This window comes from Crotalus tigris, unplaced genomic scaffold (genome assembly GCF_016545835.1).
Source record: "Crotalus tigris isolate CLP2741 ecotype Arizona unplaced genomic scaffold, ASM1654583v1 scf7180000017683.1919423, whole genome shotgun sequence".
Lineage (NCBI taxonomy): Eukaryota > Metazoa > Chordata > Lepidosauria > Squamata > Viperidae > Crotalus > Crotalus tigris.
The window spans coordinates 1615503-1632611 of NW_024096563.1; the positions used below are offsets into that span (position 1 = coordinate 1615503).

The 17109-nt window shown below is 48.5% G+C and overlaps 1 protein-coding gene across 3 annotated transcripts in view; it reads right to left on the reverse strand.

The window, feature by feature from the left end:
• LINGO1 (leucine rich repeat and Ig domain containing 1) overlaps positions 1-17109 on the reverse strand; it is a 272719-nt gene that overhangs the window by 31026 nt on the left and 224584 nt on the right. The window contains exon 1 of one of the 3 annotated variants that reach the window (XM_039337634.1): positions 7231-7485. The exons of the other annotated variants lie outside the window; for them this stretch is intronic. Coding sequence (XP_039193568.1) covers positions 7231-7236 — 6 coding nt within the window. The 5' untranslated portion in view covers positions 7237-7485. Of the gene's footprint in view, positions 1-7230; positions 7486-17109 lie in introns of those variants that run through there. 3 annotated transcript variants of the gene reach the window in all.

The following is a 17109-nucleotide window of genomic DNA, read 5'->3' on the forward strand; positions in this document are numbered from 1 at the left end:
CCAGCCCAAATTCTCTCTCTCTCTCTCTCTCTCTCTCTCTCTCTCTCTCTCTCTCTCTCTCTCTCTCTCTCTCTCCCTCTCTCTCTCTCTTCTGTCACAGCATCTCCAGCCAAAATTCCTAATGTTCTTGTGTGAAGAGTCACCAAGCTTTATTCATGCTGAAGGACTTTGCTAGTACTTGCTGGACCACAAGGCTGGTGGGTCAAGCTGTTTTTTTAAAGCATAGTTTTGATCCTTGTACATAATCAGGTAGGGAGTATCTATCACACACACACACACACAAATATTCCGTGTTTTCTTAAATTGGTGGCCCTTGTACACTGTCTTGTCTCTTGAAGCTAAGCTAAAGACATTGCCATGCTTGACTTTCATAATCACTTGAGGAAGGTCAATCTAAGTTAATGAGTAGCTGGACTTGCACTAAAACCAGGATTTGAGTCACTAGGTAAGCTACAATGAGGTGGGTCCCTATAGCATAGTAAGCCAGAAACCATAGCTTGTCAATCATAAGTGGCTGGACTTGCACAAGATGCTAAAACAAACCATGGTTTAGAAAGGATAAGGCTGAGTTCAACCTGGTAGTTTGAGCCCATAGCTAAATTGTCTCAAAAGCCACCAACCAAGTAGCATTCTGTCCAACTGGTTCAAAGATCCAGAGAGGGTCTGGTAAGAATCTCCTGCTTCACAGAAAGGAGAAGAGATGTGGGCAGGGTCCTTCTTAATATTAGCCCCCACATAGTGGAATATGCTGCCCCAAAGCTGTACCTGATTCTGACCTTTCTGTTTGTATATTACCCAATCCAACTAATGATGATTGGGGTGCTTGGGTTTGACACTAGAATAAACCAAGGTACTTTGATTTCCTTGAAATCCAAGCTCATTTAACCTAAAGATACTTAAACTAGCCTCACCAATCAAACCACATCCACAAATTGTGGACTACAGCTTCCATCGGGGCCAGTAGGTTAGGGACAATGAGGCCTGTAGTCCAGGCAGTCACGGTCTACAGTTTCCATCGATCCTACCAGATTAGAGGCAATGGGATCTGTAATATATTACATGCAGGGGTGGAGCAAACTTCTTTAGGTTCTCTCCCAAAGTGCTGGGCTTCATCTGGACTTCTTTTCAGAAGCGGAACACTCAAAGCAAAGTTTTAATCTGCCAGCAAGAAAACCCACCTGCTTCAAAGAGTGACATATGGTTCAAGACCATCTTTGAAACCACAACTGAATCATATCCAGCAAGGCTTGATCAAAGAGCTCTAATTGGTAGGTTGTGGTCTATCCCTAAGACAGGTATTTATAGTAGAGAAAGGAAACAACAGAGCTGAGGGACACTTCACTCTTCCCTGGTCTAGGCCGAACACAGAAATGGAGAGGTGGTCTAATTCTGCTTTCTCCAGCTTTTGGATCAGCATTTCTCAACCTTGGCTACTTGAATATGGGTGGACTTCAACTCCCTGAAAGCATGTTGGCTGGAGAATTCTGGGAGCTGAAGTCCATCCATCTTCAAGTGGCCAAGGTTGAGAAACATTGCTCTAGACTGTTTGAAATTGTGCCCAACCAACACAAAAGGTAGAGGTAAGTGTTGAAAAAAAAAAAAGGATAGGTCAAGAAAAAAGCTGAAACGGGGAACCTTAACGTGGCCTAAGAAGGATGAGCCTGCTTGGAGATTGTGGAATAATCAATGTTTGAGAATGGGCTATTTCTTTTTAGGAAAGGAAAAAGCATGGCTGGCTGGCATTTGGAACAGAACCGTTCCATACTGTGGCCTTCTGTTTCATGTCTCTACAAGAACATCTGGAGAAACAAACATCTGGCGAAACTTATTTGTCCAGAAGCAAACTGGTGTTCACCTGGAAGGAGGCCATCTGGATTTTTTCAGAATTCTTGACAAATCTGAGGCATTTCTAGCCTTAACTCTGATGATGTTACCTAGTTTGGGTCATGAAATGTCTGCAAGAAAACAACCAAGCTCAGAGAGCACCAAGGACCTCAATTGTCTTCCATCTGCCGGCCTAAAGTCAAGTTGTTCTTCTCCACTGTTTTCTGATGTTCTTCATGCTTCAGTTCCTGTTTGGACCGGGTTTTTCCAGGTGTACATTATCTCTTACCCATCTAAGTTTCCCCCAGGCTTCTTGGTTGGATTTGCACAACTCACTTAACCTGGCCCCTGAATTCACTCTTTTTCTGAGTTTCCCCAGGACATTGAACCACAAACTAACCCAACAATTTGGGTTTGGGCTGAAGGCTAAGACTCTAACCAAGGTAAACATGAACCAAGCTTTCTTCGGCTTACAAAACCAGCTGAGTTTTTTGCTAAATTACTGAAGCATGGCTGATCACAGCCATTGTCATCTTTAGTCTTGCAGTGCATTACTTCTGTTAGATGCTTCAAATGTTTTCTTAATTAAAAAGCTGGATGCATTTCCTAGGAAAATAAAAAAACAAAAACCCCAATCTTATATACATTTGCTTCCTGCGCTATCAGCATTTCTATCTGGATTGAGCATTGCCGCTTTATTCCCAATCCTTCACCCAATTATTGTGATTTTTTAAAAAAAATTCTGGAAGTCTCTCTGTTTATGGCTAAGCCACTTAACTGATGGTTACCAAGGAGTTCATATTGGTGGAAGTTCCTGCACTGAGAAATGCAGTGTGGCTGTATGGAGGAGATATTATCAGCTTGTGGAACTGACAAGACTCAAGTTCAAGTTCTACCAGGACTTTCTCTGAGTTTTTATGCATCTTATCTTCTTTTGATGAATTTTTAGTGACTTAGGAAATTGCATAGTTTTGAGTGGGCGATTTATAGGGCAGCTGGGGATGGGGAGGGGGTCAGGGAGAAGATAAAAGAAGAGCCCCTGAACAGGGAGCTGGACTAGATGACCTCCAAGGTTCCTTCCAACATTATCATCATCATCATCATTATTATTATTACATCCAAGTGGAGAAATCACCAAATCCAAAGACTCTTCAAGCTGAACTTGGCTTCTGATGATGATGTTGTCATGGGGTTTTTTTTTGGGCAACAATATGAAGGGAGATTTCCCTTGTCTTCTTCTCCAGCCTAGGCCATGACCTTGAATTTCATGATGGCTGCCCTCCAAGAAAAATACATTATTTGAGGTCACTTGGAGCTGTGTGGAAGTAGAAGGGCAAACTAGTCATAAATTAAATACAAGTAATAATCAAGTGCAACCTGGTTAGTTTTTGGGAGATCTACTAAAGTCACTCCAGGATTGACCACGTGCCATTCAAGTTGGTGTCAACTCTTAGTGATCACCTAGACGGATTTTCTCCAGGAGAGCAGCCAACCAACCTGGTCCTCCAGGTCTTCCAGTGGTGCTACAATGATCCATCCACCTTGTATCTAGATGAGAAGTAAAGCTTTGTAAAGTAACCCTGCCTGAAGGAAACATTCTCAGAGATTCTCTTGTAGCTTAATAAATACCAACACCAGTTTCCATGGATATAAAGCTGGCCTTCTGTTCGTTTGCTTGTGAACTGAATGGTCCAAGTCAAGCAGCAACTGGGTTCATGCATCATCCTAAACCATGGTTTCTTCAAACACGGTTTCCAGGAAAAGCCGTAACTGATCAGATGCTAAAGCAGTGTTTCTCAACCTTGACAATTTTAAGGCATGTGGACTTCAACTCCCAGAATTCCACAGCCAGCAATGCTGGCTGTGGAATTCTGGGAGTTGAAGTCCACATGCCTTAAAATTGTCAAGGTTGAGAAACACTGTGCTAAAGCAAAGAAGCCCCATTATGGCTTATAAAAATGTTTGAACTTAGCCTATAAACTATTATTAGCAGAACATCTTAACTAGGGATAGAAACATTCCAAATTGTCAAAACCAGTCATGGTTTAAGCTTCTTCTCAATTTTCTTCTTCTCTGCTGAAATAAGGTAACTTCCTATCTCAATCTTACAAAAGTTACCAGTTGAGAATCTGTGGCAAATCACAGTGAATGCAAACAATTGCTTGTATTCAATAATCCGTAAGATAATTAATTCCTCATTCAATAATAACCGTATCCAATAATACAAAACATAATTCCTTATTCTGTCCCTTAAAGGTCCCTTGGCTATCTGAAACTGAAAACAGGATCGCTGTATACTTCCTTTCACGAAAGTTTGTGCTGTACTTTATAATGTGATCAGAATGCCAAAATCCGAACCTTGGAGTGAAACAACATTGCGAGTGTTAGAATGCACCTGCTTTTAAAATTTATAACAGGTCAGAAATTCTAACTCCAACTGAGTAATAGGCAAGACATTTATGAAACAATTAGCCCAAACCAATCAATCAACTGTTAGATTTTCAGGCTAGTTGATCAGTAGAAATTACCAGTAACAAACAGTGGCCATCACGCCTACTGCAATAATCCTTTGGGGAATATTTAGATCTATCAAAACAATCAGAAATAGGGTCCCATTTTACAGATGGGAAACACTGAGGCTCTGGGCTGTACAGTTTATCTGACTGGACATTATGCATAAAAGACTATTGCATTAGGTGTGCAGGTGGAACTGAAAAGGCTTCTGGCCACAGTAAGAGCAGAAATTTTGCTTCCATGCTTTAAAGCTCCCCAAACAGCAGAAGCAGCCATGCAGTGACCCTCTATTCATGCAAAGAAATGTCTAACTAAGTGCACGAATGAACTGCCATGGGGTTTAAGGATCCTAAAACCAGGTACAGAAGGCTGTTATCACCACCCAGGTGTCTCTCTTTGAAGTTCCTGGCATTCACCATTAAAAAAAATTCAGGGAGGGGGTGAAGGGGAAGACCCCAGTCCTTGCCTAACATCTTGGATAGCAGTGCCATTGTTCCAGTCAAGCATTGACTTAAACTAGCCTAAATCTCAACTCCCGATTTTCCAGCAGCTTCCCATAGATAGGAGGAAGATAAAGGCAACTGCTTGGAAACCAAGCTTCCCATCTGGAGGTTGGTTGCCAAGCTGAACAAGGTTCCCCCTCATTTCTCAAACAGCACCCCTCTACTTCTGGGGGCCCACCTGGTGGTCTCCGGGAGGCCCATCCTATCCAGACCGAGCTGTGCAGTTCCTAAGTCCCCCCAAAAGTCAATGACTCGCCATCTATTTGTCAAGAAGAAAAAGCAGCAGTTTTAAAATATGACCCTGGGGGCTTCTGGAGAAATGACCCCCCTTTTTTTGGGGGGGGAGAGGAAAGAGACAGAAACAAGGGGAGGTTGGATGGAAGATATTTGCGATTGGAAATAAGCTGGCAAAGCAGAAGGGGGGGGAATAAAGAGGGCACAGCCCCCTAAAATGCCCAAATCTGCTTTTCAGCTCTTGGAGATGGGTTGGCTGGCCTCAGCTGATTGATCTCTCTCTCTCTCTCTCTCTCTCTCAGCCAAAGCCCACCTTGTGGCCCCCAAAATGTGTCAGGTCTTCTTCATCCAAGAGCTCCACATTCACACTATACACACACACACACACACACACACACACACACACACACACACACACACAAAAAGCAGGCAAGCCAAAGTGGATCAGGGCAGCTGATGGCACAAATACACCTCACCACAGACACATAGACACCCTGGTTGTGCAAAGAACAGAGGCTAAGGGGACACAGAGCACCAAAGACGCCTCCTTGGAAGTCAGTCAAAGACCCCCCCCTTCCCCACTTGAGCTCCCCCCCCCCAAGGATACCCCTCGCCGGGACCCAACCCTCGGCTGAGACACACACAGATCGAAGGCATCTTCCCTCTCTCTCTGGCACGCACAGTCTTCTTCCAAAGATTAGAAAAAGAGTGTGTGTGTATGGTGTGTGTGTGTGTGTGTCCAGACAATAAGCACACATCCGTATCACCTTCACGGTGGGTGAAAACACAGGTGGATTCTCCCCTTCTCTCTCCCAACCCCCGCCGCTCAGAACCACACACCCCACCGGTGCGCAACCATCCCCGGTACTCACAAACTTGAGAGCAAACGCGTTGCAGAAGCACTAAGCTCGAAAAAAGACACATTACAGCTCCGGTTTGTGCGTGTGTGTGTGTGTGTGTGTGTGTGTGAAACCGGCTCCTGATGGAGCGGGAGGGGGGCGGAAACGACACCTCTTCCCTCTCCCCCCCCCAAAGGCGTAGAGAACCAAATCTCCGGGAGGGGAGGGGGGTCTCGATGCCCCTCCCTCCTTCCAAAGCCCAGCAGCTCTCCTCCCAAGCATCGCCTTTCAAACTGGGGTTGGAGCACCCCCCCCTTCCCGCCCCCCCCGCCCCCCCTTCCCGCCTGCGAAATCCGGCTCAAAAAAGGCAACCAAGCCCGGATGCCGAAGGAGGCATTTTCACCCCCTTCTGCGCCGCCCCCCCCCCAGCTCTCCTCTCCCCAAATCCGGTAGTCTCCAAGCGAGCCCAGCATCCGAAGGCTGGCGGGAGAAGGGGGGGAGGGGGCAGGCGCAGATCAGGAGGGTGGCGACCCCCCCCCTCCAACACACAAGCACCCCGAGAGAGCCGGGGCAAAGCTGCACAACGGCGCTGCTCTCCCGTCAGGGACCCCCGTCCCCCCTCCCTCCGCCCGCCGCCTGGGACTCCAAATTGAGCATCTCCGCGATTCCGAGTTGGGAAAGGCGCAGGGAATCCGGATCCGGGGAGGGGGGCGGCGGTGCGGGAAAGGGTCCGGCGTCTACAAGCCAGGAAGGCGTCCCCCTCCCCACCTCCCACAAAAGCAGCGTTCCCTACCCCCACCCCCACCCCCACCCCGGGAGCCTCTCCACGATTCCAAGAATCCGGAGTGCCGAAGGCGCGTGGAATCCGGATCGGGGGATGGTGGCGGGTAGGGCAACGGGATGAAAAAAAAAGGGGGGACAGGGGGGCCCGTCCGGGCTTTGCAAGCCAGGAAGGCGTCCACCTCCCCGCCTCCCACAAAAGCAGCCTTCCCCCCCCTCCCCCATCCCGGGACTCCAAATCCAGCCTCTCCGCGATTCCGAGAATCCGGAGTTCCGAAGGCGCAGGGAATCCGGATCGGGGGATGGTGGCCAAGGGGGGGGGAGGAGGAGAACGGGATGAAAAAGAAAAGAAAGAAAGAAAAAAGGGTGGTGGTGGTGGTGGCGGTCCCTCCGGGCTCTGCAAGCCGGGAAGGCGTCCAACCCCCCCCCCCCGCTCCGCAGACAGCAGCGGGACCCCTGCGGCCGACAGGAGACCCCCCTCCCCTCCCCTCCCCTCCCCCGCCCTAACCGGGATGGGAGCCGGAGCGTCGCCTTACCTGCATCTCTCATTCTCGCCGCCCGCCTCGCCCGGGCAGAAACGGCAAGGTGGCTCCCTCCCCGGCGCCGCCACCGTTCAGCGCAGCGGCGATGGCAGCGGCGGCGGCGGGGACGGCGGCGGCTCCCCAACCTCCGCCCGCCCGCTCCGGCGAGCCAGCCTCCCTCCACGGGCGTTCCCGTCCCCGGGTCGAAGCGCGCCGCCGCCGCCCCTCCCGCCCAGGCGCCGGGCTCTTCTGGGCGCGCCCCCTCCCCACCTCTGCGGGCCGGATCGGGCCCCCGCCCGGCTCCCCTCCTCCTCCTCCTCTCCCCCCGCCGCCCTCGGCCGGCTGCAGCAGCCAAGCCCGGCGCGCCTTCCGCGCTCCCTCCTCCTCCTCCTCCTCCCGAAGCACGGAGGGGGAGCCAGGCAGGCAGGCAAGGCGGGAGCGCGCAGGCGGGAGCGGCGGAGGCGGAGGGAGCGCGCACCCAGGCACGGATTTTTTGGGGGGGGGGCGCGGAGGAAAAGAATAGGGGAGACTAACCCCCGCGCGCCTCTCCTTCTCCTTTAAGACTGGCGGAGGAGGGGAGGGAGGGGAGGGGAGGGAGGGGGGAGAAGAGGATAATAACCGAGATGCGGAGGGGGGGGAGAGCTTAAGAGGCGAGGCGCCGGGTGCTGCAAACGCCAGGAGGAACGGGCGGGAGAGAGAGGGGTGGGGGTGGGAAGAAGGAAAGGAAGCGATGTTGGGGGGCTGGAAAGGAGGAAGGGGGACCTCTGGATTGGGGTCGGGGTGGCCCGTTGTGGTCTCTATTGAGGCGGAGGCAAAAGTGGCCGAAGAAATCCAGGGCGGGGTGGGGGGGAGGAGAGGAAGGAATGGGGAGGGAGGGAGGGGCAGGTTGGCCAAGGAAAGGTGGGTGTGGAGCTATTTTGCCCCCCTTTGGCTTCTTCAGAGAGGGAAGGAGGAATGTATCTCCACAAATAAACACAAGCAAAGGCTTCTGGATTCTCATTGCCTGACGTGCTCCCCCCAGGATCTTCAAGAAGGGGGTGGGGTTAGGTCATTCGTTGAGAATGTCCTCACTTATTCCCATTCACCAGAAAATAAGATTCCTCAACTGAACCATAATAAACCTGCTTTTCTGATGTCCCTTATGTTCTAAAACTAGAAGGAGCCACCACTGTTGAATGACCACAGCCACCAGGTCAGGTTGGGCCAGCTAAGGAGCCATATCTAGCTGATTTTGGTTCATCTGGAAAACTAGAACCTGGTTGATTGTTGGACATCACAGTCATCCAGGATCAGGAAGTCAAAAACATCCATGAAAATAGTAATGGTAAATCTCTTCCATATCAGGTCAAGAAAACCTCGCGGAAGTAGACCTTGAAGACCTTGGGAGTTGAGCTTGACTTAAGCATGACTTGACTTTACACTGTGACTTAACTTTACCCCACATACGCACAGCTTTGCAGATCAGTTTATCACCCTGTGAAATCTGTCAGGAATTTGCCAGTGGGAGATGGATACCCCCAAGACTAGAAGAGGTCGGGGAGGACAAGATGGATGTAGAAAAGAGGAAGATGGGCAGCTGATCTACCCAGTTGCCACCACGAATTGCATTGGCTAGATGGGTGGCTACATAAATGTGTTTAGATGTTCAATAGGTCAATGGACAGATCCTTGGAAATCTCCCTTCTTTACATTTAGCTTTCCACAACCAGAACCATTTCCAGTGGATTTGCAACTCCAGATAATCTGAGTTTTGGGAGGACAGAGTTAAAAGCCAGTATCTCTGGAGTGCATTGGATGTGGGACAAAGATTACATGCGCCAGTTCTAGTTGCTCATGAGCTGCCAGTGATTCTCCCCCCCAACCCTACCTGGGAACTGATCTGATACAGAGAGGTCTCAACTTATAAGCATAATTGGAACTGGAACTTCCATCGCTAAGCAATGTGACCATTAAGTGATTTCACAATCCTTTTTGCCACAGTTGTTAAGAGAATCTGGCTTCCCCCATTGACCTAGCTTGTCAGAAGCCTCGTGAGAAGATTGCAGGTGGAGATCACATGGTCCCCATGAATTGCAACCATCTCAAATACGTGCCGGTGGCCAAACATCTGAATTTTGATCCCTGTGACTGGGGAATACCGCAACAGTGGTAAGGAACTAGCCGTAACTCCTTTTTTTCAGAGCTACTGTAACCTCAAACAGTCAAGGATGGCCTGTAACCTTCAGCCCTTGAGGAAACTGACCAACTGTTGCTGTTTTGTCTGCTCCACAAAGGGAGTTTACATCTCAATGAAATGTTTACCAGATTACTCAGAGTAAGAGAGAGGGCAGAATGGAAGAGCTAAAACTGAAAAGCCCAAGAAACGGAGCACAGGTTGCCAAGTGCATTAACTGACGTTTCCTAACCATCTGAGGAAATATATAAACCCCATCTTCCCTTTGAAAGTTGTGTTCAGGTGAAGTCCTTGACACTGAGTTAAAAGCCTTGTCATTGTGCGGTGGCTGGTATTGTTCATATTACTTGATATCTGTTAATTGGTTGGGGTGATACTCATTTGACTTCCGATCTGTTTTCAGACAGCTGCAGTTCAGCTAAATGTCATCTGATATATTTATTTATGGGCTGTATTTTTAAACACCCCTGTAAATTGCCACAGTGGGAGATGGCACCTGCCTGATCTGGTTTGGCTTGGAAGATGAGCCTGGAGGTGCCCCCCCCCCAGAAATCCCAGGGTTGTAAGATTAGGAAGTGGAAAAATATTTGGGAAGATGACAGGGGTGTCTGATGTTACTTCCGTCAGAGACTGGGTTCTAACCATCGTCCGTTTCTGGAGTATGTTGATTATGAGGTCGGAATAACCAAAGTATGGAATAACAGTTGGAAGGGACTTTGAAGCTTTTCTAATCCAGGAGACCTTCTACCATTTCAAACAAATGGTTGTCCAATCCCTTTTTTAAAACCTTCAGTTTTGGAACACCCTCAACATCTGGAGACAAGTGGTTCCACTGATTAATTGCTCTAACTGCCAGGAAGTCTCTCCTTAGTTCTAGGTTGCTTCTCTCCTTGGTTAGTTTCCATCCGTTGCTTCTTGTCCTGCCTTCACGGGCTTTCAGTTGCCTGTGAAGATGGAGGCACACTGAGTTCCACCGCTGGCTGGCTTGTAGCAGCTTTCACTCCTTGGCCTTCTGACCCAACCTCCCCTGTTGCCTTTAGATATGTTAGGAAAACCAACCCATGTTTGTCCCAGGGCTTCTGGAAGATCCCAGGTGGGCATAAATTGAACGAGATCTAAAGATCTCTGCTACGCTACTGCTTCTTGTAAAACCAATGGATCTGCTCCCATAACTTAGACTAGCCAGAGGCTGAATTTTGGAACCTCAGCAAATGTGGTCTGTTCCTGACCGCTGATGTTCATGTCTTCTTCTAACTTTCTCCCTGGTTCCAGGCTTGTTGCTGCGAAGCCAACATCAAAGCATAAGGCGGACAATCTGTACGTCTGACACAAAAGAGGGATGGGGGAGAGGGAGAGATGAAAAGGGAGAGGGCCGTAGAGCTGATGCTCATCGCAAAGAGAACATGCTATTCCCACTATGCGTTGCCTGGTTTGAAATGCAGACCAGGCCAGTCTGCTCCAAATGGTAATCAGGTTGTCTGCTTGCCATGTGGATTGTGTTCTTCTTGTGTGAGGCCCAAGCCAACCAGAACACAAACGCTGGCTCTGCTTGCAAAGCAGGTGGCGGTGGACAAAAACGTGAGACCTGCAACAGGGTGGTGCATGCAGCTCTGTCCTCGCTGATGAAGCTGTTGCCGATTGGCAGGTCAACCCTGCCCTCGGTTAACCTTTCGTGTGTGTGTGGTGTGTGTGTGTGTGTGTGTGTGTGTGTGTGTGTGTGTGAGAGAGAGAGAGAGAGAGAGAGAGAGAGAGAAAGAGAGAGGGTGTTTCAAGCTGGAATGAAACCTGGGCAAGAGGGGCTATTATTAAATCTATTCAAGGAGAGATCCAACGTAGAAATAAGGAGAAATTTCCTGACAATGAGCACAATTAACCAGTGGAACCAAGTGGAACAACTTGCCCCCAGAAGTTGTTTTTAAGAAAAGGTTGAACAACCATTTGTTCGGGATGGTATAGGGTCTCCAGTTTGAGCAGGGGCTTGGACTATACCAGTGGTTCTCAACCTTTTTAATGCTGTGACCCCCAACTGGTCGTAAGACAAGGACTACTCAACCGATCGTTAAGTCGAGGACTACTCAACTGGTGCAGCACCGTTTGCAGAATGGGACTTTTGGCGGGCTCAGCAGGGCAGAGACAGCCTGGACAATTCCTATTGGCTTTTGAAAGCCAATAGAATTAGACTCTATTCAAGAGAGTCTATTCTATTGGCTTTCAAAAGCCAATAGAATAAAAGGGAGTAGCACAGCTAAGGAAAAGGGGAAAAAATGGCGGACTGCGTTGTTTGGCGACCCCCGTGAAATGGTCGTTCGACCCCAAATGGGGTCCCGACCCACAGGTCGAGAACCACTGGACTATACCATCTCAGACAGGTGACGGTCTCTTTGATCAGGTTCCAACCATTGTTTCTCGTCCTTCCCTCCGGGGCTTTTGGAGAATTGTGTCTATCCTTTTAGCCTTTAGGAAGGGTATCAAAACCTGGTTTTGCCAGTCAACCGGGAGGCCTCGAAGGAGGCACTCATCACTGGAGGTAGTTGCTGAGGTAAGAAGACCTCATTCACCCATCCTTCCTTCTGGTTTTCATACAGTTTTAAAATTTTAACTCGTACGGTTTTAATATTTCAATTCTATGTGTCTCTTTGCAAGCTGTAAGCCGCCCAGAGTCGCCTTATGAGGGAGATGGGAGGCATAAAAATGGAAGCCAATATACGAGCAATCCTGCTTTTCTTCTCATCTGCTTCCCAACTCCCTTCCCGGTACCAGCTGAAGTTTTTTTATAAGATGAGCCTGTCTTTTCCACCATGATTTTAACCATCATGGAGACGTCCATGAGGTTTTTTTTAGGAGAATCTAGGATTGCTTTCATCTATGGCAGCGGTTCTCAACCTTTTTAATGCCGCGACCCCCCCCCAACCGGCCGTAAGTCGAGGACTACTCAACTGGTGCAGCGCCGTTTGCAGAATGGGACTTTTGGCGGGCTCAGCAGGGCAGAGACAGCCTGGACAATTCCTATGGGCTTTGGAAAGCCAATAGAATTAGACTCTATTCAAGAGAGTCTATTCTATTGGCTTTCAAAAGCCAATAGAATAAAAGGGAGTAGCACAGCTAAGGAAAAGGGGGAAAAAATGGCGGATCGTGTTGTTTGGCGACCCCCGTGAAATGGTCGTTCGACCCCAAATGGGGTCCCGACCCACAGGTTGAGAATCACTGATCTATGGAGAGTCTCAATCATCCAGGTAACGGTTGTCCCAAAAGTGCTTTTTTTTTTTTTTCCCCCAAGAGGCTTTCTTTGTTTTTTTTCTTAAAGTTCTTTTGCTTTTCATCCAAGAAGTTTCTTCAGTGGTACCTAGAAACATCTTCAAGGAAAAACAAAGAAAGTCAGTTGCCTCTTGAAAAAAAAAAGCACCTTTAGGATTGCTTTCATTTTCTCACCCTGTTTATTGGGCTCAGAAGACCAAACCATGCCCATTCAGAGATTCTCATTTAGCCCATCTTCTAGCTTCTAACAGTGGCCACCTAGATCAGGGGTCCCCAACCTTAGCCACTTTAAGACTTGTGGACTTCAGCTCCCAGAATTCCTCAGCCAACCAAGCTGGCTGGCTGGGGAATTCTGGGAGTTGAAGTCCACAAGTCTTAAAGTGGCTAAGGTTGGGGACCTCTGATCTAGATGTTTCACCCCACCAATAAAAAAATCCAATTGGTTGCATTCATTTCCCAGTAGGACTTATTTCAAGTTGGAAGTTCACTACAGTCATAACGACTAATTATCATTGACACATCTATCCAGTATGAATGTGTTTCTTCTCTCTCTCTCTCTCTCTCTCTCTCTCTCTCTCTCTCTCCATCTATTTTCTTGGAACTTGATGTGCCTCAGCATAAGCGCTATTCTCAGTTCCACGACTACATAACCGATTCCAAGATTCAGAGCTGCTGGATTGTTTTCTTGCTAGTTAATCTCTCCATGATCCCTGGTTGCCAACAGACTCCTGTTGTCAATGAGCAAATAAGTCAGGATGTTCTAAAGTGAGGCCTCCTACCATGGTGTCTTCTCGACAGCTGCTAAGATGACAGCCCAGAGGCTATTTCCTTCCCTGTGACCAATTGTGGTTTTCTCAGCTAGTAAGAGGACTCACATTTTAAGGCAGAAAATATTCGATTTGATACTCAACATTTCTAGATAGATCTGGATGTTCTAGGGACCATAGGCAGTGACGTTTAATGAAGAGAAGGACGAGGGGTGACATGATAGCAGTCTTCCAGTATCTCAGGGATTGCCCCAAAGAAGAGGGAGTCAAGCTATTTTCCAAAGCACCTGAAGGCAGGACAAGAAGCAACGGATGGAAATTCATCAAGGAGAGAAGCAACCTAGAACTAAGGAGAAACTTCCTGACAGTTAGAACAATTAACCAGTGGAACAGCCTGTCTCCAGAAGTTGTGAATGTTCCAGCACTGGAAGTTTTAAAGAAGAGGTTGGACAACCATGTGTCTGAAATGGTATAGGGCAGGGGTAGGCAACCTTGGCTCTTTTATGACTCATGGACTTCAACTCCCAGAATTCCTGAGCCAGCATGGCTCAGCTTGGAAACCTCTCCCTTTCCCCTCAGCATGGCTGGCTCAGGAATTCCGGGAGTTGAAGTCCACAAATCATAAAAGAGCCAAGGTTGCCTACCCCTGGTATAAGGTTTTCTGCCTGAGCAGGCAGTTGGACTAGATGACCTCCAAGATCCCTTCCAACATTATTATTATTGATCATTGCACAGTGAGCCAGATGTTCAGACTGGATTTGACATGATGATGATGATGGACCGATGACTTGAATCCCCAGAGGGCAATTTCCGATGGATCTGATAACCACCACAGAACTGTGGGGATCTCAATATGTGTTCAGATCACCCAGTTGCACCTTGCATATCGTGGTCGTGTGAAACTGAACATCATGGTGGCCAGAGGTTCTTGGAATAGCCTTCTAAAACCCCAAGAAATGAAAGTCTTTGGAAAGTGGGGTCAGAAACGTGAAGGTGGCAGCTGCAATAGGGTGAGCACCGAGATTCAGTTACCAGCTTGACTTTTTTGCCCATACTCTGAGGATGCTCCTACGGAAAACTCTATTGGCCAACAATCTGGCTGGCGCCAAGTTGTGGGAAACACAGATGATACAATAGGTTGCATTTCTGTGTTGCTTAGAGTACCTTGACTGTCGTTACTACGAGCATCGATATTGTTCTGGTGGGGGGGGGGGAGAAGAACCTGTGAATGAAAGTCTCAGAGCGAGCATGTGGGGGGGGGGAAAGCAAGGATGGAAATATATATATTTTTAATCCTCCATCCAGTATGGATGTGACAGTCGCTATCCCAAGGAATGAAGCTCGGATCGGCAGCTGGATCACGAGTCAATCCCGCCATTTGGGTTTCGCCTCAATTGTTCAATAGATCCGCTCTGGGCAGCTGTCCACCCCGGGCTCCTCCTGATCTTTTTCCAGACAGATTGTTGGCGGTTGAAAATCATTAATACTTCAGAGAAGAGGAGGAAGAGCCGAGAACTTGATAAAGATAACGAAAAGGGCGGGTTTTTTGGAGTGGGGAGGGGGCTGATGGGAGGGAAGCAAAATGCCAGAGCATCTGTGTGTATTTGTCATTTAGAAACATGTTGGAGAGTGGGAGGGGAGAAAAAAGGGGGAAGGAAAATGAATTGAAGACAGGAGGGGTTGCAATGAGGAGGGGGCGCGTTGGGGAAGAGGAGGGCAGCATTTGGAAGGGAAGGAGGGGAGAATGGCTATTCTGGGATGTCTCAAAGAGCACGGGGTCAACTCACTTGAGCTGAACAGATTTTATTTTTTTTTTTGCACCCACGGGGGGGGGGAAATGGATAAAAACAATGAAAGAATAAGACATCAGACTTTAAGCACTTGGAACAAATGGGGGGGAAATGTAATTGAAAAAGAAATAACTCCCCACCCCTCCCACGGCCGTCAGTAGATTTTTCTAGCAAGCAATTGGTTGAGTTGGGATCTGTTGCATGGAACTGGGATCCAAGAAATAGGAGAGAGATGACGGCCCTGTTTCGTGTGCAAGAAATCTCAGGATTAATCCACAGCAGAAACTTTGAAAGCAACTGCTGGTCAGAACGGGCAATATTGAGATGGATGGACCAATGGCTTGACTCTTCTCCTACGAATACACTTGGCTAGTCTGACAAGTAACCTCACTGTGTCCCTCTTTCTCCAAATCTAGGATGTATCTTAAGTGGGTCTAGAGCAGTGGTTCTCAACCTTTTTAATGCCGCGACCCCCAACCGGTCGTAAGTCGAGGACTACTCAACCGGTCGTAAGTCGAGGATTACTCAACTGGTGCAGCACCGTTTGCAGAATGGGATTTTTGGCGGGCTCAGCAGGGCAGAGACAGCCTGGACAATTCCTATTGGCTTTTGAAAGCCAATAGAATTAGACTCTATTCAAGGAAGTCTATTCTATTGGCTTTCAAAAGCCAATAGAATAAAAGGGAGTAGCACAGCTAAGGAAAAGGGGGAAAAAATGGCTGACTGTGTTGTTTGGCGACCCCTGTGAAATGGTCGTTCGACCCCAAATGGGGTCCCGACCCACAGGTTGAGAATCATTGGTCTAGAGGCAAGACCGAGAGTCCAGTGGTCATTAGGTCAAAAGGAAGCATTGGCATGTTCCAATAATACTTTCACCTATGGAAACCTAATTCATCCACCTAGGTCACTCTTTCTCCATCACCTTCCCAGTGGTTTAGACCAGCGGTTGCCAGCCTTTTCAGCTCTTCAGACTGCTGCTGGCGGGCTGGTGGGAGGGAGAATGGTTTCATGCATGCGCGATGCTTGCACGAATGTCCCAAAGGTGCTTTTTCAGCAGGCAACTGAACTTCCTTGGTTTTTTTGAAGACGTTTCGCTTCTCATCCAAGAAGCTTCTTCAGCTCTGACTGGGTGGTGGATCTTTCCATTCCCCACCATCCAGTCAGAACTGAAGAAGCTTGTTGAGAAGTGAAACATCTTCAAAGAAAAACAAAGACGTCCAGTTGCCTCTTGAAAAAAAGCAGCTTTGGGACAACCATGACCTGGATGACTGAGAATCTCCATAGACATTTAGCTCATACCAATGCAGCTTCATGCGTGCAGGAGAGCTTGCCTGCTGCTTGCACGGCCTGGTTCCCAACGGGCTGCGACTCAGCACTGGGCTGCAGACTGGGGGTTGGGGACCCCCAGTTTAGACCTAGAAGGACCTACTTAGTCTTCTAAGGCAATGCCAGGCTTGAAGCAGGAGACCCAGAGCTGCAGCATCTCCAACAGCCAACCTTATCCCCACATGAGGACCTTCTAGGCCAGCCTTGCAGGAGGAAAAAAAAAAAACGCAGGGAGTTATCCAGCGGGAAACATGATTCCCTCCTTCGGCAGGCTACTTTTAGCCTCGCTCCCACCGGAGCTGCCTCGTTTGGATTATGCTGAGATTGCTGGCCCAACAGCAAGGCTGATTGCTGAGCTGTTGGAGTGAGGTGTCAGAGAGGTGAGGCCTGCTCACATTGCGTGGGAGAAAAGCCCTGGAGGAAGCCAAGCTGGGGAGATGCAGGCTGAAGACACCTGCACTTTGGTCTGCTGCTCTGCTCGGCAGGTGAGTGTCAACAGTAGCAGCAGCATCTTTGGAGCGAGTCAGGAGGGAAGGCCCGTCGTCGGCATCTTTTCGCAAGGGAAGCCCTCCTCCTCCTCCTC